Source organism: Myiozetetes cayanensis, unplaced genomic scaffold, assembly GCF_022539395.1.
Source record: "Myiozetetes cayanensis isolate MyiCay16 unplaced genomic scaffold, myiCay2020 scf12, whole genome shotgun sequence".
NCBI lineage: Eukaryota > Metazoa > Chordata > Aves > Passeriformes > Tyrannidae > Myiozetetes > Myiozetetes cayanensis.
This window is the reverse complement of record NW_026086826.1, coordinates 7,856,751-7,874,410: the sequence shown is the minus strand read 5'-3', so window position 1 is coordinate 7,874,410 and position 17,660 is coordinate 7,856,751. Positions and strand designations below refer to the sequence as shown.

Genomic DNA, 17,660 nt, shown 5'->3' with positions numbered 1-17,660 from the left:
GTAAAGGAGGAATAGTCAGAGCTGCCTTAGGTTCAGTTGTGCTGTTGGCTGCTTTTTAAAAACCAATTGGATGCCTAAGAGAAGAGCAGGTGGTAATAGTCTGCTTTGCTGAAATAAATGGTTAGCATGTCCGTGGTACTGTTCAACACTTCTGCTCTTTGTTCACTCACAGGAGTGCACTTAATGACAGCAGGACTGTGAAGGGTCTGTCCCTCATGCCCTCAGGGCGTGTTTCAGAGCTGCCTCTCTCAGCATCCTGAGGTGGAAATATTCTCCCTTGTTCATCTTAATTGGCAGATGTGAATGGAGCAGATCTTTAGGCTGCTGGAACCGTAATATAAATTGGTATTAGTTGTCTTTGATTTGTAGAAGGAACTCTAAGGACTTTTTTTCTAATGGCTGTAAGGAAATGAGATGGAAAAAAATGAAATATGCAGGGTGGGGATTGGGAAAATGGCTTTGTGTATGGACCTCTGCTAAGGTCTTGATGGTGGTAAAGATGGAGGTGCTTGTCTTCTGTAAAATAAACTAAATAAAATAAACTGTAGCACCGAGAAAAATTATTTTGATGTCTGCAGACCCTTGAGTTCCATTGATTATTTCTAAGGTGATTAAGATGACTAAGTGACTAAGAAAATCAAATCCATATTTTTTTGTAGTTTTCATCATACTCTTCAGACATAGCAGGTATTTTTCTTCAGCTTTTTTTTTTGTTAGTAGCATAAATCTACTGAAAATTCTATTAAGAATAGTAAACTCTCCTATTTTTTAAGTGAGGGTGCTTTGTCATGATGAAATCTGCCTCTCTAATTCATGTCACTTGCAGGAATGATTTAATTTGGCAATGTGTCAAAGCACAGTCTGTTTCCTAAATGCATAAATGTTTTTCACTTCAGCTGCTTATTCCCTGTCTTATTACTCCCACTGCCTCCTCACTTCTCCCTGCTCTGCCTTCCTCTGTTCTTTAGGTTACATTAATTCCAATTTTGAACACTTACATTTATTAACCTGAAATATGATTTACAGCAGTGTATATTTGCTGTTACTATCTTAGAGGGAAATAAATTGTTGGCTAGCATGAATTTCTAGATGAGGTTGGTTTTCAGTAGGTGGGCTTGCAGCCTAATGTGCAACCCAGGCTGTTTCAGATTTGTTTTCTTGTCTTTTCTTGCTGTGAGGTGTGAAGGAACCATGGCCTTTGAAAAGTCATTGCTTTCATTTCTGCAGTGGCAAGTATACATTGACAACGTTTGGCACATTAGAGTGACATTAGATTGTTGAAGAAGGTTGTTATTTTTAGAAAGGGGAAATTTACTTTTATATGATTTAGAGGTTCAGAACAGAACAGGATTAACAGTGTGGTCAATGTAGGAGACTTTTCATCTTTAGTGAATCCACATTTCTGTTATAAATGATGAAGTACACCCTCAGACTTGATAGTTGTCCTATAAAAATGTAACTTAAACTGAAGTTATTTTTGTTCATTATTAAAGAAAATACATTGTTCAGCTGTTGGACTTAATGTATAAGAATTCTGGTCTGTGATTCCACTGAGAAGTATCCAAGTGAGCTGCATTTCTGAGACCCAGTAACAGAAATTGAATCTATTTTTGAAGTGCACTTCCAAAAAAAAAAAAAGGAAATGGCCAAAAGAATGACAATGTGTGGAAAACAGCTTTTAGAGAGACTGAGCAAAGAACACGGAGGTGATGTCTTTGTGGCTCAGCAGTTTGTGTGGGCAGGATTCCTGGTAGCCAATAGTTTTGTAATCTAATTTTATAAATACAATGTCAGGAAGTGTAGGTTGAGGATCAGATGAAGAATAAAATGCTAGTGAGGATAATTTCCCCTCTGATGGGGGCAATGATTTGCCTGTGGACCTTGTGGGATCTGCATCATTTTGAACCTGTTAGCACTGCTGTTTCTAAATTCTGTTTCAGTTGCACTGTATTTTTAGAAAGGTATTTGAAGCTTTTTTTGATCAGCATTGTGGGAGGCTAGACCAGATGTTCTTAATATTCTATCTTGAGCCACAAAACCTTTTTCTTCCCCAGGAAACCCTGCTTTGCAGTCATCCATTCAAAACTATCTACTGCCCACAGATTGGTGGGATTTCTTCAAGCTTTCCCAGCACTACATTCCCCTCTAAGCATGTGGAGTAGCTGAGCTTAACTTGGGATATCTCACCAGAGGTGCCATCCTTCACGTGTGCTGGATGCAACACCCATATTGTCCTGAATCTAAACCAGGTCAAAAGGGCCATAAAGCTGATCTGCATCTTAGCCAAGCAGTGAAAGAGTTTTAATGTAGCATCGATCATTTCTTCTAACCTCTGGTTTGGAAGTGACTGAGCTGTTGCAGCTGTGAAGTTTGAGGGAACAAAGAGGGGAAGAAACAAGGCAAACCCTTGGCATTTTTTTCTGGCATTGCCAAACTGAAGTGCTGCTACATTAGGGCTTCCCAAAATTACAAATGTGTGTGGAAACAAGAAATATTGGGCAGCTGTGAAAGTAGATAACTGTACCAGCTCTGAGAGTAGTGATCTGTCTCTTATTATAGAAAATATCTTCTTTTGGTTTTTTTGCCTTTGGAACCAAGGTGATTTTAAGTGTTGGCCATCAGGCAGCCTGGCTGGGTTGAGTGGCTTGAATGACTCTGCTGACACAGGGGGACTGCAGTTCTCAGCTATGACAAATATTTGTAATGTGCTGGCTCCCTTTTATAAATTACTCCATTCACAAATTAGTATTAAACTTAGGGACTTACTAAAATTATTTGATTGTAAATCATGAAGCATCTGCATGGGAGAAACCATCAATTAGTCATTGCTTTTAGTTTATTTGATGTGAGGTTCTCCTGGCCTGACTGCTATTAAAATCCATAGGGAAATGGTATTGCTTTCAATAATTGGCTTGAATTGGTTACAAGTGTCCTTTATTGGCAAGACCACAGTTCTTTTTGGGTTGGTTTTTGGTTTTGTTTTTTTTCTTGTTTTTTTTTTCCAAGTGCTGGTGTATTAAGGGATTTTATGATCCAGGAAATCTGTCATATCCAGTAAATCAATTTTGTGACTTGTTTTTGGTTCTTTCAGTTGCTGAGCATTCCTACAGGGGCATACCAGATAGTTTGTAAAAGAAATGGAGGCATTCAGAAGAATTAGTGAATTAAGTAGGTCTGTGTTGTCTTTTCTTTGAAACAAAGAGGCATTACTGGGGGGGGGGGAGGAGGGGATGTGTTATGTGTAGACTATATACACTCAGCTTGTTTTCCTTTGCCTGAGACTGCTGCCTAAGCTTTTCTTTTTCTGCCTGACAATACTTCTTTCACTTGGTTCTTTCCAATTCATTGTTTGTGCTCTGATTTGGCTCATGTAAGCTGCCTGTGGGTGGGTGTTGTATCCTGTTGCTTAGTCCAGATTTCAAGGGTTTAGGTACCTGGCTTCTGTTGAAATAAAAAGGAGGTGATCTGCATCTCTGCCGGTCTTTTAGGCACATCAGTGACAGGAATGTGGAAAGGCTGTACAATAAGCATACATACCTGCTTGCAGTTCTACTTCTTGCTCAGTTTTCACACCCAAGCAGGAAAAATAACAAGTATTTATTTTCTTAATCGATTATTCTCTTTTATCTTCAGTCAGGATGAATATATCTGAGTGTCTGCTGTGCTTAAGGGGTGTTTGAGGGCTTGAAGGTGCTTTTCAGGCTGACTTGTATGTAGATCTGTGGAAGTGGTTTACTGAGAGCCTTTCTTCATGGAAGGTTGTGGAAGCAAAAGCAACAGAGCTTGTTTCAACCCTGTGTTGCAGTGCTTTAAATACCTAAATACAAATATGCTACAGTTTATTGAGCTAGAGGGGTGTGCTGTAGCTGTGATGGAGAAGGTGAAGATTTGTTTAGAATTTCCATTTTCTGAGGAATGGAGAGTGAGGAATTTTACAAAACTTGAAGGATCACACTCAACAAAATAAGTAGTCTTGTTCTTCAGAGTTCTTCTTTCTACATCTTTCCTTTTTCTTCCATTTAAACCTTCCCTTTGGGCATAATCAGGAAGTTGCTCTTTAATCAGATACTGAGATAAGTAATAGCAGAACATAATCAACAGTAATTATTTGTCAGAGCAAATGTTCATTTGAGATCTGACATCTGGATTGTTTTTATTTTCCATTGTACATGGCTTAGCAGTAAACAAAAATTCCTCAGCCTATATAAAGAGAACTTAGGGTAGACTTCCTTTACTTCAGAGACAGAAATGCTTTCTTCTGTATTAAATAGCAGTAAACAATTAAATAAATTATTTCAGATTAACAATCTGCTGCTATTAAAATATGAAATTACCTTAATTTCAATATGTACCAATAATGTAATTTGATAGATTTTCACTGGGGTATTTAATTTAGAAATGCTAAGTTTACTGTTCAAATTCTGACTTTTCATGTGTGTGCTAATTTATTAACAAAATCTTTAGGAAAGTAAATATCTATCTACAGAAGAGAATGTTAAAACCGTAGAGCTTAATGTTTTTCTGCCTCTGTGAAAGGAGAAAAGATTCCATATGCTGTCTAGAGAGAGATACCCTTGATTTTTTTAATAATAGTAACACTTGTGAGGTGTATGTTGGGTTTTTTCCCTTTCTTATTGTTATGTCTGACTATCAAGAATTTATTAATGATAATTCCCCTGTCATCAGTAGTCACTTTGAAACTTGAATAAATGCCTGGAGAGACAGGCTTGATATGACACAGCAAATCACTGTGTGTGGAGCCTCTGAGCAGGTCGTGATTGCAGCAAGCCAAGCCAGCCTTCCTGCTCGTCCCTGCCCTTCCCGAGGGAAGGATCGAAAATCCGACAGGCAAAGGGCATCGATCAGCTCGACTGGCCTGCTGGAAATGTTTCCGAGCTGCTGTGGGCACAGGCATTGCTGTGTTTGCAGGGGTTAATAGATGGAATCTGATGCAATCCCTCCCACTTTTCCTAGCAGTTTTCATTAGACAAGTGCTCCATAGCAACAGTGAGATCACTGGAGACAGTATTTCATTGATTTCTCCCTCCCGCCCCCTTCCATTTTTGAGCCATTCTTATCACTGGAGTGCAGTTGGTGGAAGGACAGGGGGGTTTATGCAGAGCCCTTATGTGGGCTTCTGTCTTGTAAATAATTTGGAAAGCAGAAATCCCTTACATCTTTTGTGTTTGATGTTTCACTATGTATTTAAAGAGAGATACAGGCTTAGGGGGCTGGATAACTGTACCTGCTGTAGCTGATGTTCTTAAGTATTCTTGCATTGTTTGCTGGTCTTCTAGGGAAAAGAATAATGTAGAGCAAGACCTGAAGGAGAAAGAAGATGCCATCAAGCAGAGGACAAGTGAGGTCCAGGTAAATAAAACACTAAATTATTGTTCAGACACCTGATATTGCACCATGTGCTGCTTTAGTGACAGTGGGATTACTGAGTCTTTAGATCACGTCACTTATCCTGTAAAAACAAAAAAAAATGTGGCTAAGAAAAAGAATGTATTTTGAAGTGTATTTTCTACGTGATTATGGGTTGGTGTAGGTGTGTATATTTATATAAATGTGTGAGCTTCTATGGTCTGCATGGAGTGTTAAATGAAAAAGATTACAAAAGAACAGATATTTTTTTCTTTCTTCCTTTTTTCTTTTAAAAGACTATCTACTGTATAATTAAAACTAAAGAGGACACTGTAGAACTGTAAATTAATTAATAAACTTAAGTGGCTCAATTAAAAGGGCTTGTGTATAGGGCTGCTTCTTATGAGTCGCAGTAATTACCAGCTTGGGAGGAATGTTGCCTCAAGTTAATTTTGCCTAATATAAGTGAATTTTAAAAGAATCTGTTGATTTTTATTTAAGAGGATGACATTGTAAAATTTAAATTTACAAGTGTTTTACAGGCATTAAAAATTATGCAGTCAGCATCGATGTTTAGGATGCTGACAGTCTAGATCTGAATTAAGTACTGCAAAGCAACATTTCAATTAAATTTTAAGTTGCTCTCTAAAAAAAAATCTTCAGTGTGATGTCTGACCACTTATATTTATTTCTATATTTATTTTAGTGATCTGCTATTTAAAATAATCTTTATTTGGTTTAAGAGCAAATAGTGCCAGTGATCTCTGCATTTTAATTTTTGGTTGGGCTGAAAAGGAGCTAACGCGTTAAAACAGTTGCGAATTTTGTGTTTGGCTATTTAATACCCTTAAAGCCTGGATGCTAATTAATAGTCTGACCTGTCTGGAGATAGTCAGGTGCTGGCCTGTTGGTCATGCTGGAAGGCAGCCTCAGCAGCTGCAGGAATTCATGCAGAAGTTGCTCATGCCTGTGCCTGTGTCCCTGTGTGCCGTGGTCGTTCCCCTCCCCACCCTGCAGATTGCCTTGCACACTTGAAAATCCCCGTGGGTATTCCTGGTTTTGCACACAGGATGAGTTTTGTTCGTGCGTGCTGGAATCTGTGTGTGTGTGTTCACGTGAGTTCTCTGGGGATCTTTGCACAAAAGGTACCTGAAGGTAGATAAAAATCTTACCTTGAGTGTTACAGTGTCATCCCTGTGTGTTCAGTGGTTGATGGTCAGCAGCATCACAGAATCAGTTTGTTGCATCAAGTTAAGCCTTTGTATCCTTAACAGTAATTTTGGAAGCAACTGTTTCAGGTCTTTAAGCTCTTAGTGATCACACAAGCTATTCAGGGTCAAACAGGAAATGGCTGCAGCATTTATTTAAGCTGGTGGCCCTTCACCTCTGGTCCTTTTCTTGCTCCTGAATGTTGGAGGACCTGCACGTTTCAACAAACTTTCTAGGACTTCAGAGGATAATGTGGCAGACGAAGGATATCTTTACCTCATGCTTTTTTAATTTTGGTTTTATTCTAATGGTAACATTTCAAAGATGGTGTACAACACTAGTGCTCCCTAACCTTCCACCTTGGTTCAAGCTAGTTTTGTGGCATCAACACTCCTGAATTTCTGATACCAGAATTCCTTCCATGGACACAAACTATAAAATCAAATATATCTGTGGTCAGTGATGAATCAAACTGGTTTGTATAGGAGGAGAGAAAGAATGACAGTTCTTTTCTTCGATATTTTTTCTTCTATAAAATAATTTATATACTATGTAAATAGCTTCTAAAAAGCAAAGACAGAAAAAGAGTTTTAAGGAAAACATAGCAGGCTGGTGTGTTTCAATGTGCTTATTAAAATATCAGCTCCCTAGTAGCAAGGACTGAGGGGTGGTGTTTTCCTAAAGTTGCACGCTCCAAATACCCCTCTCAGCATTGGAATTTCTCTGTTCTTCATTGCAGTGCACCAGTGCCACTGGAAAGTCAGTGAAGTTTAACTTGCCTGTCCTCTTTGAGGCTTAACAGTTCTCAGCACGTGAATTGTTTGGGGAAGTACAGACTGACAAGCTGTCAAATCCATTGTCTTGTCTGTGAAAATACAGATCCCTAAACTTCCCTTATCCTCCACTGCTTTAGCAGGAAGAGTTCTAGTGATCATAAATCTAGTACAGGGATTACTGTTACCATCAGAATGCCAGTTTGTACCACCTCAGATATGTTCATGGTTTTTCCATAAAATCTCATTCAGTGCTTGAACATTAATTGCTGCTTCTATGCTGAGGGTGTTCCTGGAAATCAAAGCTTAACTGGAGCCTGGTTTGCTTCATGAAGAGGTATCTTTGAGTACTGGACCCATTCTGTGTATACCCCAGCCTTTACTCTGAACATATGTGAACAAAAAACCACTGTGAGTTTTGGGTTTGGTTGGGATTTTTTCCTTCTTTTCTCTTTTGGGAACCATCAAGCTTAGTCAGATCTCTTCAGTGCTTCTCTACTGCTGTGCCTAGGACAGACAAGAGTGGAGGTGACCTATATTTAGCTTATATGTATGTGAATTCTTGCTTCCTTTCACAAAAAAGCAGCTGAAATCTCTTTAAGCTGTTACTTTTCCCCCCATTGCTTGCGTTAAGTGTCAGCTGATACTTGCTTTTCAAAGCAGTGCAAAAAATGAATGGATCAAGAATGTCCCAATTATCCAAGTCAGTAGCTGCTGTAAGAGCTTTTTGTTTGTGTGCTGGTTTGTCTTTCATGGGTTAGAAATAACCAGTAATTCACCAAGTCTGGCTGCTGAACTTAAATTTGATTTTTTTTTTTACTGAACTTAAATTTGATTTGGGGGGATTTTGTGAGGGGCTTTTGGTGCTTCATGTTTTGGCTGGGTGGGGGATTGCATGGTTTTGGGTTTGGCTTTTTACATAAAAGCATTTATGATGTGCCTTCCAGTTGTCTTGAGGTTATCTAATTCCCCAGCATCTGACTGCTTGCACCATATGCCTTTCTATTTCTGTCTGGCTTTTTTGTCCTCATTATGGGAGGTGTTAGCACACATGGATGAACTACCCCCTCACAAAAAAGAACCCAAACAAAACACCCCTAAAAAAGAACAGCAGGATCGTAGCTTAGAGCAGCACACAAATGTATGATCTAATCAGAATTTCATGTCTCTTGTTTTCCTCTCCTCCTTAATTTTATTTATCTTTATTTATTTTTTATTGTTGTTGATGATTCTTCCTTCAGTTACCATATTTTCTCAGAAAGGCTGCAATATTCTCTTTTCATCTAGTATTTTTCCTTTGGTATTAATCCTTTTTGATCTCCCTGTATTATCTCTTCCTCTTGACTTTGACGATTCTTTCTTCATCCTAATTTCTTTCCTTGACATGTTTTTCAGTGTTATCTCTGTAGCTTCTTGAAGTATAACCATTCCTGTTGCTCAGAAATGAACTAATTACCATATGATGCTACTTAATGTGCTTAGAACACAAGACACATGCTTGCTGCTGTTTTCGTAAATCGAAAGATGCCGTGTCGTGTTGTATGAAATGTGAATTCCTCACCAGTACTGTTACATGGCAAATAAGTTTTTGACTGATTTTTGCAAAATCAGAGGAAGGAATGCCCCAGGAGGCAGTGCATTTGTGTTAATAATGCACTGCTTTAGTCTTTCACCATGTCCCTGGAAACAATTCCTATTTTTGGCTATGTGTTTTTGAAGGGGGAAGGAGCAGAATAAAGGATTTATTATCATAGGATCACAGAGTGGCTTGGGGTGGAAGGGACCTCAAAGACCATCTTGTTCCACCGCGGTTACTCAAGGCCCCATCCAGCCTGGAGTGGAACATTTCCAGGGATGGGTCATCCACAGCTTCTCTGGGCAACCTGTGCCAGTGCCTCACCACCCTTCCAGGGAAGGATTTCTTCCTGCTATCCCATCTAATCCTGCCCTCTGGCAGTGTGAAGCCGTTCCCCCTTATTCTATAACTCCACGCCCTGATAAAAAGTCCCTTTCCAATTTTCTTATAAACCCCCTTTAGGTCCTGGAAGGGGCTCTGAAGTCTCCCTGGAGCCTTCACTTCTGCAGGGTGACCAACCTCAGCTGTTTCAGCCTGTGTTCATAGGAGAGCTGCTCCAGCCCTCAGAGCACCTTCATGGCCTCCTCCAGACTCGCTGCAACAGGTCCATGTCTGTGCTAAGGAACTCAGTAAAACATTGCTGAAACATGGGACAGAGACAATGCAGGAGTCTGAATAAAGACTACTTCTAAATTCAAAATGAATCCCTGGTAATCTGTGTTGATGCACGATCCTCAGTACCTCAGTGAGATTTGTTTCACTAAAGAAAAGAAAACACAAATAACCTGATTATTCTTATGTCATAGAATTGGAATTTGAGAATACTTGCTTGTCTGTCATGCTGTCAGTGCTGGCTTCTGAAAGATGATTTGTTGATACTTAGAAATCTAAGTTAGCTCTGCAGTTTGTGCTGCAGAATTTAGTGGTTAGGGGAGAGGGAACATCTGTAAAGCTGATCTGTTTTATTACAGGACCTGCAAGATGAAGTAAAGCGGGAGAGCAGTAATCTGCAAAAGCTGCAAGCTCAGAAACAGGAAGCCCAGGAAACCCTTAATGATCTTGATGAGCAGAAGGCCAAGTTGGAAGAGCAACTTAATGACATCAGGCAGAAGTGTGCAGAGGAGGCCCACTTGGTAAGGTCTGGTGGGCAAGGCCCTTGGAAGAGTAAATTCCTTGTTTTGAACAGCTCAGCCTCTCAGAGTTACGGTTGTTGGGGTAGGAGAAAAGGCTTTAACAACTAAATAGCCTGAGTGTCAAGGTTTCGTGAGCAACAGAGCATGGGAAATACATCACTCACTTCAGTGACCTCCTCATTTAGTATCAGTGTGTCAGCAAACATATTGAGATGTACTTGCACACAAATAAAGTTAGCAAAGAAACAGTGCAAAATTATAATACAATATAAATGTAATTAGAAGCACTAATTACTGGAACTGATTGCTTAGTGATTAAAAAACAACATCTTGTGTAATTTTTTTGCCCAACATAAAGGTGTTATATTTCTTTAAGGTCTAAAATTATCTTTTCAGTGTTAAAAATATCTGTGTTGGTCAGAAAAACAGAATACACTGTTCCTATTGGGACCAATAGAGAATTAACTGTCCATTCAGGTATGATCTATATGAGGTGTTACCAGGTATGATAATTCATTCAGGTATGGTCTATAATCTCTTCAATAGCTATGAGATTTTTACTTTTTCTGGTCATAAATTATAGTACTTAGATGTGTTTGGAAGTGTTGATTGTGTTTTTTTGGGTATGGGGTGTTGTTTTGGTTTTTTTTTAAACTTGAAATACTGTTCCTGCTTTAGATTGCCATGCTGAAGGCTGAAATAACCAGCCAGGAATCAAAGATTTCAGCGTATGAAGATGAACTGACCAAAGCCCAGGAGGAGCTGAGCCGCCTGCAGCAAGAAACTGCCGAGCTTGAGCATTGCATAGAATCGGGGAAAGCACAGCTGGGACCTCTTCAGCAACATCTGCAGGATTCACAACAGGAAATCAATTCAGTAAGGCATTGTGAAAGACCCACCCCCCCAAAAAATAGTTTGAGCTGCCAACCTTTAGTGTGGTTTGTCTTCAGGGGAAGGCGTTGCTTTCTTTTTTCTCCACTGTTTGCTCATGTCTTCAGTTACTTACACATGTGTTCTGTGGTGGTAGTTGTTAGGATTCTTAGAGGCTGATTTAAGTCACTTGAGACACTTCATGATTTTTCTCCAAGTTTTGTTAATAAAAGGGATTAATTTATGATACTTCATAAATAATTTGTCTTAATGTAATGAGTGAAAAGTGGATAACGCAGACTTAAACTCTCTATGTCCAGTGGTTATTTAAGTTTTCATCCTCAGCCATGGCCTGGGGCACATTCTCGTTATTCTTTAATTGATGTGAAGTCAGTATAAAATTACTGATAACATTTAATTAGTGCATTGTTGAAGGGGGAAAGTAAAGTGAATGTAAGAATAAGTTGGGCTGAGATTAGATCCTGAGAAGCAGAGAGCTGGCTGCCCTGGTTTTAAGCCCTGTGCTTTGAAGTGTCTGCTGTTGTGTGGAAGACTTTCAGTTTCTGTCTGTAATCAGTGATTTGTTATTAACTTCAGTGGTGCATTACCTTGCACACCCTTTCCTCATTGTTCTCCTCTGTGTTGCCACCTGTCTAATAGATTAGCCACTCACTTTGTTATCAAGTTAAAAACAAAAGGCAAAGCCTACCTGTGAACTTTGAACTCTAGAAATGCCTGACTTTCCACACAACTCACATCTGTAACTTTCTAGTTTATTTTTTAAAAAAACTTCTACTGCTAGAGTTCATGCAAGACCACTTTCTTCTGTTGAAGAGTCCTCGTAACATTCATGATTTTTAAATTTGGCTTCTAGTTTTAGAAACTGAGAAGTAAACAAATGGATTTTTCCATTGTTTCATCACTGGTAGAGGGAAGGTTGTACCATTTCAATGTTTATATACCGGTAAGAGGTGTTTGCAATGAACAGATTTGAGACTGATGTGTAAGTGGTTATGCTTGACTGCAATACAGATCTTTTTTTAGTAGGTTTTGTATCAGTACTCCTAATTTTATTGCTCTTGGCTCACAAATAAGGAACAATAGGTCCCTCAGTGCTTTAGGTGAGATTATCTCATGGTTAGTCTGAGTCAGTGTATTTGAAAGACACCTGGGGTTGTCTTTGCTGTCACCTGACAGGTGACACATACAAGGCCATGAGAACTCTATTAGGTGACTGACCTTTAGGCACCTAAATATCTGAACTGTGTTCATTCTTCTGCATAATCTGCCAAGTCCAGTAATTCCCTCCTAACTGGCAGGGTGGTTGTAAATGTTTGCTGTGAGGCGCTGCATTAAGCACATCACTGAAATACACACACTTGGAAAGTCATGTGGGAGAAGATGACAAATACGTAATTCTCCATCTTGGAAGATGAGAGTTTTAGTAGAACAACCTTTATAATTTAAAGTTTAAGGTAGTTGTAAATACATAATTAAAAACAAAACAAAACAAACAAAAAAACCACAACAAACCAAACAAAACCCCAGCCAAAAACCCCCAGCAAAACTAAACAAACCCCTGAAAACTTTGCAGCTTTTCTTATGAGTTTGAGTAGAAACAAAGCAACTAATCTTGATGTTGCCAGTGCTGCACTCTGCTTCTTGGTAGAAGGTTCTCAGGTGTCCTTCAACCACATTGCACCTCTGCTAAATCAGATTTCTGCCCACATTTCACCCTTTGATACAAAGAACAGAGGGTTTATTATATTTGCTTTTGAAAATAAGAATTTCAGACATATCATTTGTGTTTTATTTAAGAGGGGATGGTCACATACTGTCTTCCACGTGTTACCATACTGATGCAGATACATTTATTTCCGTTTACAGGTGCAGACAAAACTTCTTGAGCTGAAAGAACTGGAAAACAACCAGTTTAGTTGGCACTCCCAGCCACATAATACACTTGTTAATGGGACTGTGGATCATTGCAGTCTTAGCAACAGCAGCAGTGAAACTGCAAACCTTAACGAGAATGCTGAAAGGGAAAGTGTAGCAGAAGAGGAACAAACAAACAGTGTGTCTCCAGTGAGTAGTGTTGTGCCTGCCTGTTCATGATGCAATGCAGCTGTGAAGTTGGAATAAGTTAAGATTGTATCCAGATTGATTATGTTTTTAAACACTTGCACAAAGTGAAATTTCAGGGTATTTTTCTGAGAGACTGTGCTTCCACAATCTGAAAGTTCATAAACAGAAAAAGAGACAATTTTAGCTTGCCTGGAAAGCGACAATAATTTTTTTCCTGTATTTATTTCCAAAGTAAATATCATAAATTGAATAGGAGAACTAACATTAAAGGAGAGCAGCTGTCTCCATTTGGTGGAACAAGAATAAAATAAGGAATAGTACAGAAAATCTAAAACTGTCTTCCTTTAAATATTCCTCCTTATGTCTCAGTAGATTCTTGATTGATTTATTTTTTTAAACTTTCACAGGGTTTGTGGAACACTTCAGTATGCTCTATAATAAGTATGAACCACTTGAAGTATACTTTAATATATTCTATGATTCTTTTTAATACTTAAATTTTTCTTTGTGCAGTCTTGTGTTTACTTATTTATGGTGAATTGCTTTTATCCTTGTACAGATAAGGAATAGTCCTGAAACAGCAGCCTCTGTTGTAGAAGAGAAAGAGACCCCAACTGCAACTACTACCAAAAAAGTGAGTTTGTCCAGGTTTTGGGGGAGGAAGAAGTAAGATAAAAAAGTCCTGGTTAACTGTTTCAGGCTTGGATCATGGTCATGACAAATAAAATAAATAAATAAATAGATTAGTTACTGCTTTTATTTAGAGTGTGATGCCATGAAAACGTTTTGTCTCCTGTAGCAGGCGAGTTGTTGAGAAATATTTTGGCTCTCTCCATTGATGAATTATGAATTCCAGCTGTCACTTTGCTTTAAGCCTTAAGAAACCACTAAATGGTAACAGGAGATGACATAAGTGTTTTCCGTCCTGCAAGTCTTAAAAATTTAATACCTTTCTCTCCTTTTGCATTGCCCAGGAAGATCCATTTGATGCTGAATCTCATCCCTTGCCTGATCTAGTTTCTGAAGCCAGCTTAGAGTTCTTCCAGTCTGACCCTTTTGTTGGCAGTAAGTAAATATTTCTCTCTAAGTGCAGACTTGCAGAAACAGGTAACTTCTGTGAACACAAACAGTCTCATCCTCACCTCGAAACTGTTCTTTATAGAATAAATCTGAAAATGTGTGAGTGACAGGAGTGTGAAGTCAGTAGCATTACAAAAATAGAAATGATAGAAGTGGTGGAAATGAGTGTTCTGGGGTGTTTCTCCTTCCTTCATTTGGGCTTTCTAATTAGCTGTGAAAATTGCTCCTTTCCCCCACTGCTCTTCCTGAGTGCTTCTCTTACCCCAACCCCTCCCTCCCCCTGCCCTTGAGGCTTTTTGGCCTTAAAGGTGTGGGCCTTGGTGTGATACATGTGGTGGCACTAATCTAATTTACAGCACAAACCCACAGACGGGTCAGTGGAGGGTTCACTGAGCTGTGGTGTGGGGAGGGTGTGGGTGGTTGGGAATGAATGGCTGTGCCCTACTTATGGTGAGTTTGGCACTCAGGAGAAGGTAATGTGGAACTGCACCATCTGCTCGTCTTGGGGAAGTGCTCGGCTTTATTTTAAGAACTCGCCACTGACGAATGCTGTTGCTCTGCTTTTGATTTTCTTATGGAAGAAATGGAGCCAGTTGGAGAAGGGGAGTTAATTTGAATTAACTGCTGAAGCAGATGTTTTCAGCTACATTAATATGATTTTACACGCTTTCAGAATCAACATGGTCTGATCAATTTAGCTTGTGTCGCTTGGAAGGGAAAACAAGCTAAATTTGTTTCAGATCACTTGGCTTCTGAAAGAATGTCAGTGCAGATTTAATATTTTTGGTGAGTAAATTAAACTAATTTAAAACAGCTTGAATGTTTCTGTGTAGATATTGCTTGATCTTTGTTTAAGTTGAAGTGGTCCTTATATAGCATATGACAAGGCCTTTCTTTCAAGGAGAAAGGGCTGTGTTAGTAGCCAATTTCTTGGGCTCTGTGTGCTCAGAATGTTCAGGGTAGATATCTACAGCTAAGAGGCAGTATATGTGTCTCTCAGATACAGATGAGGAAGTAGAAATGATGTAGTTGGAATCATGCACCCAGTACAGAAAGGAACACTTAGGAGCTGCAATGCACAGTGCCTGTGGGAATTAATCAAAACTGGGACTCGTACCAGTAGTTAGCCTGGATTATTGCAGTGGTAAATACTGCCTAATGTGGGTGCTCCTGGACAACAGCCAACAGCTTGGATGGCTGCTTTTGTGTGTGTGTGTGTCATGACTGTGATAAGCTGCTTAGTGAATATTTGCTTTATTTTTTAAACAGGTGATCCCTTCAAAGATGACCCTTTTGGAAAAATTGGTAAATAACTTAGTAACTTCTGACGCGTTTGGTTTTTTCTAAATGGTTCCTACTAGAATGAAACCTAAAGGGTTCTTATTAGTATGTGGGGAAAAGTGTCACCACTTTCAGAGGGGAAAAAAGGGTGGAAATGTCACAAAAGGTCACTATAGGATATAGATGATAGTAGCAGCTGGCCACTTGGTTAAAACTTTTCAGAGAAGCCCATTGCTACTGAACTTTGCTCTTGTTGTAATATCCTTAGTTGGGATTTCAGTATGTAAAGATGGTACACAGAAGGCCCCAAACTCTTGCTGCCTGTTTTGTATGCAAAAAAGTAGGACTGTGCTCTTTTAAAGGCTCTTAACCTACCAACTTGCTTTAGAACTAAGTACTGAAAAGGTGGGAAGTCTCTCTTTAGGCTGACTTTATGTGCAATGTCATTGCACTGTTTGCTGAACCCTGAATGGAGCTTTTTTGCCACCTGAATTGATGGCAAAAGAAGCAAAATAGCCAGTGGGAAGGCAATAACAAAATAGCACTGAGCACCAAGTGCCAGATAAGAAATACCAATTGTGTCTGGTCAATAAAGGACAGGAGGGCAGGAGAGTTCTAATAAACATTAGATTCTGTAAAAATGCTTCATTTTTAGGACGTTTGGTAGTGAACCCCTATGCTGAGATGATTTGGGAACTGAACCCTTGTTTTCATGACGTGCAGAAAATGTTGGCTTGTCTAACGTTTTGAATCACAGAATACAAATTATTCACAGATGAATTTCATACTTCAAAGGTCCTTGCTCTTAAACGTGTCACTTTGTGGCAGTATGAAAAAAGCAATATATTGTTTAGTTTTGAGGATATTGAGCTAAGGAAAGCAAGCAGAAATGTTAAGGAGATATTTACTTTTTAGATCCCTTTGGTGGTGATCCCTTCAAAGGCTCAGACCCTTTTGCAGCTGACTCTTTTTTCAAACAATCCTCCACCGACCCTTTTGTGACTTCTGGCACTGATCCATTTAGCACTGCAGACAACAGTAATAATACCACAGTAAGTTTGGTATCATACCTTTTACTTTGTTCTGTATGTGATTTGCACAAAATAACTTATTTTGTACATTCAGACATGCCTTAAAAAATTGATATTCACCAATCATATAGATAAAGGTTTCCTCTGATCCCCTGGCTCTGTCTTGTCTTTTTTGTGTCCTAGTTTCTAGAAATAGTCACAGATGAAATAGAAGTAAGAGTAAAACATTTTAAAAATGTTTCATTGTGGAGCTTCATTGCTCCACAGCTAAGAGCATTTGACAATAATGAATTAAGCTCAGTTGGTAGCTGATGGAACTTAATAAACATGGAAAGAAACCCAAGATTAATCTCACCATGTCATGTTGAGACACTTGACTTTTGCCTCCGTACCTGACAGGATCAAGAAGTGTGTTCTGTGTTTTATCTGAATTCTGATGTGGTGTGGGGTTTCCCTGTGGAAAAGCCACGTTGTTCTGTAGCTGTGTGTTTGGGGTTTTTGGGGGGTTTTCTAATGAGTGTCACTGAAGCCCTCTCATAATGTGGAGCTTTTTACTGAATGTAGCTCTTTCAAGTGCAGTTCAATGTAACTTTTAGCTGTCCACGTTATAGCTGAGCAGTTATTGAATAGTCTTAAACCTTCAATAAGATAGAGTTGGGCATAAAACCCTCTCTGGGGTTAGAACTTATTGAATATATAATATTTAAAGCTAAAGATAGACAATCTCAGCAGCTGAAATTCTTCATGTCACTGTTTGTCTCCATTCTTTTGCCATCTCCTTTCCTTCTCACTGCTGTTTCTGTTCATACCTCACTTCCAACTTTGTGTGTGTATAAAATATGCATAGACATATCTAAAGCTTAGATACATGTTGATTAGAAAGCAAGATAAGTGCACCCACAGCAGCCATGAGAGTGAGAAATCCCAACACCTCCCCCTGGTATGCATCTTATGTAGATCTCAAGGTCATAATGCACACCACAGCTTACACCTCCAACCTTGAAAATTAGGTTTCAAGAATCTTCAGTACTTGGCCCAGTACCCTTTTCAAAGTCTTGATATTCTAATATAACCAGATCTTGCTCATAATACAGTCTGATAATAAGTACAAAAGAGGAATAAAAAAAAAAAGGAGGTCAGAGCTGTGGGATTACCAGTGGATTCTTGAGATCTGTACCTCTGACAGAAATGATGCATTCATCCTAAATGCTTTACCACACACCCCTGGAGTGTTGTTATCTTGTAGCTGTATCTT

General features: G+C 39.0%; 1 protein-coding gene across 4 annotated transcripts in view; it reads left to right on the top strand.

The window, feature by feature from the left end:
- EPS15 (epidermal growth factor receptor pathway substrate 15) overlaps positions 1-17,660 on the top strand; it is a 67,206-nt gene that overhangs the window by 40,696 nt on the left and 8,850 nt on the right. For all 4 annotated transcript variants that reach the window (XM_050306860.1, XM_050306857.1, XM_050306858.1 and 1 more), the window contains 8 exons: positions 5,298-5,370; positions 9,897-10,058; positions 10,737-10,934; positions 12,816-13,013; positions 13,573-13,647; positions 13,988-14,078; positions 15,363-15,398; positions 16,290-16,426. In XM_050306860.1, coding sequence (XP_050162817.1) covers positions 5,298-5,370; positions 9,897-10,058; positions 10,737-10,934; positions 12,816-13,013; positions 13,573-13,647; positions 13,988-14,078; positions 15,363-15,398; positions 16,290-16,426 — 970 coding nt within the window. The remainder of the gene's footprint in view (positions 1-5,297; positions 5,371-9,896; positions 10,059-10,736; positions 10,935-12,815; positions 13,014-13,572; positions 13,648-13,987; positions 14,079-15,362; positions 15,399-16,289; positions 16,427-17,660) is intronic.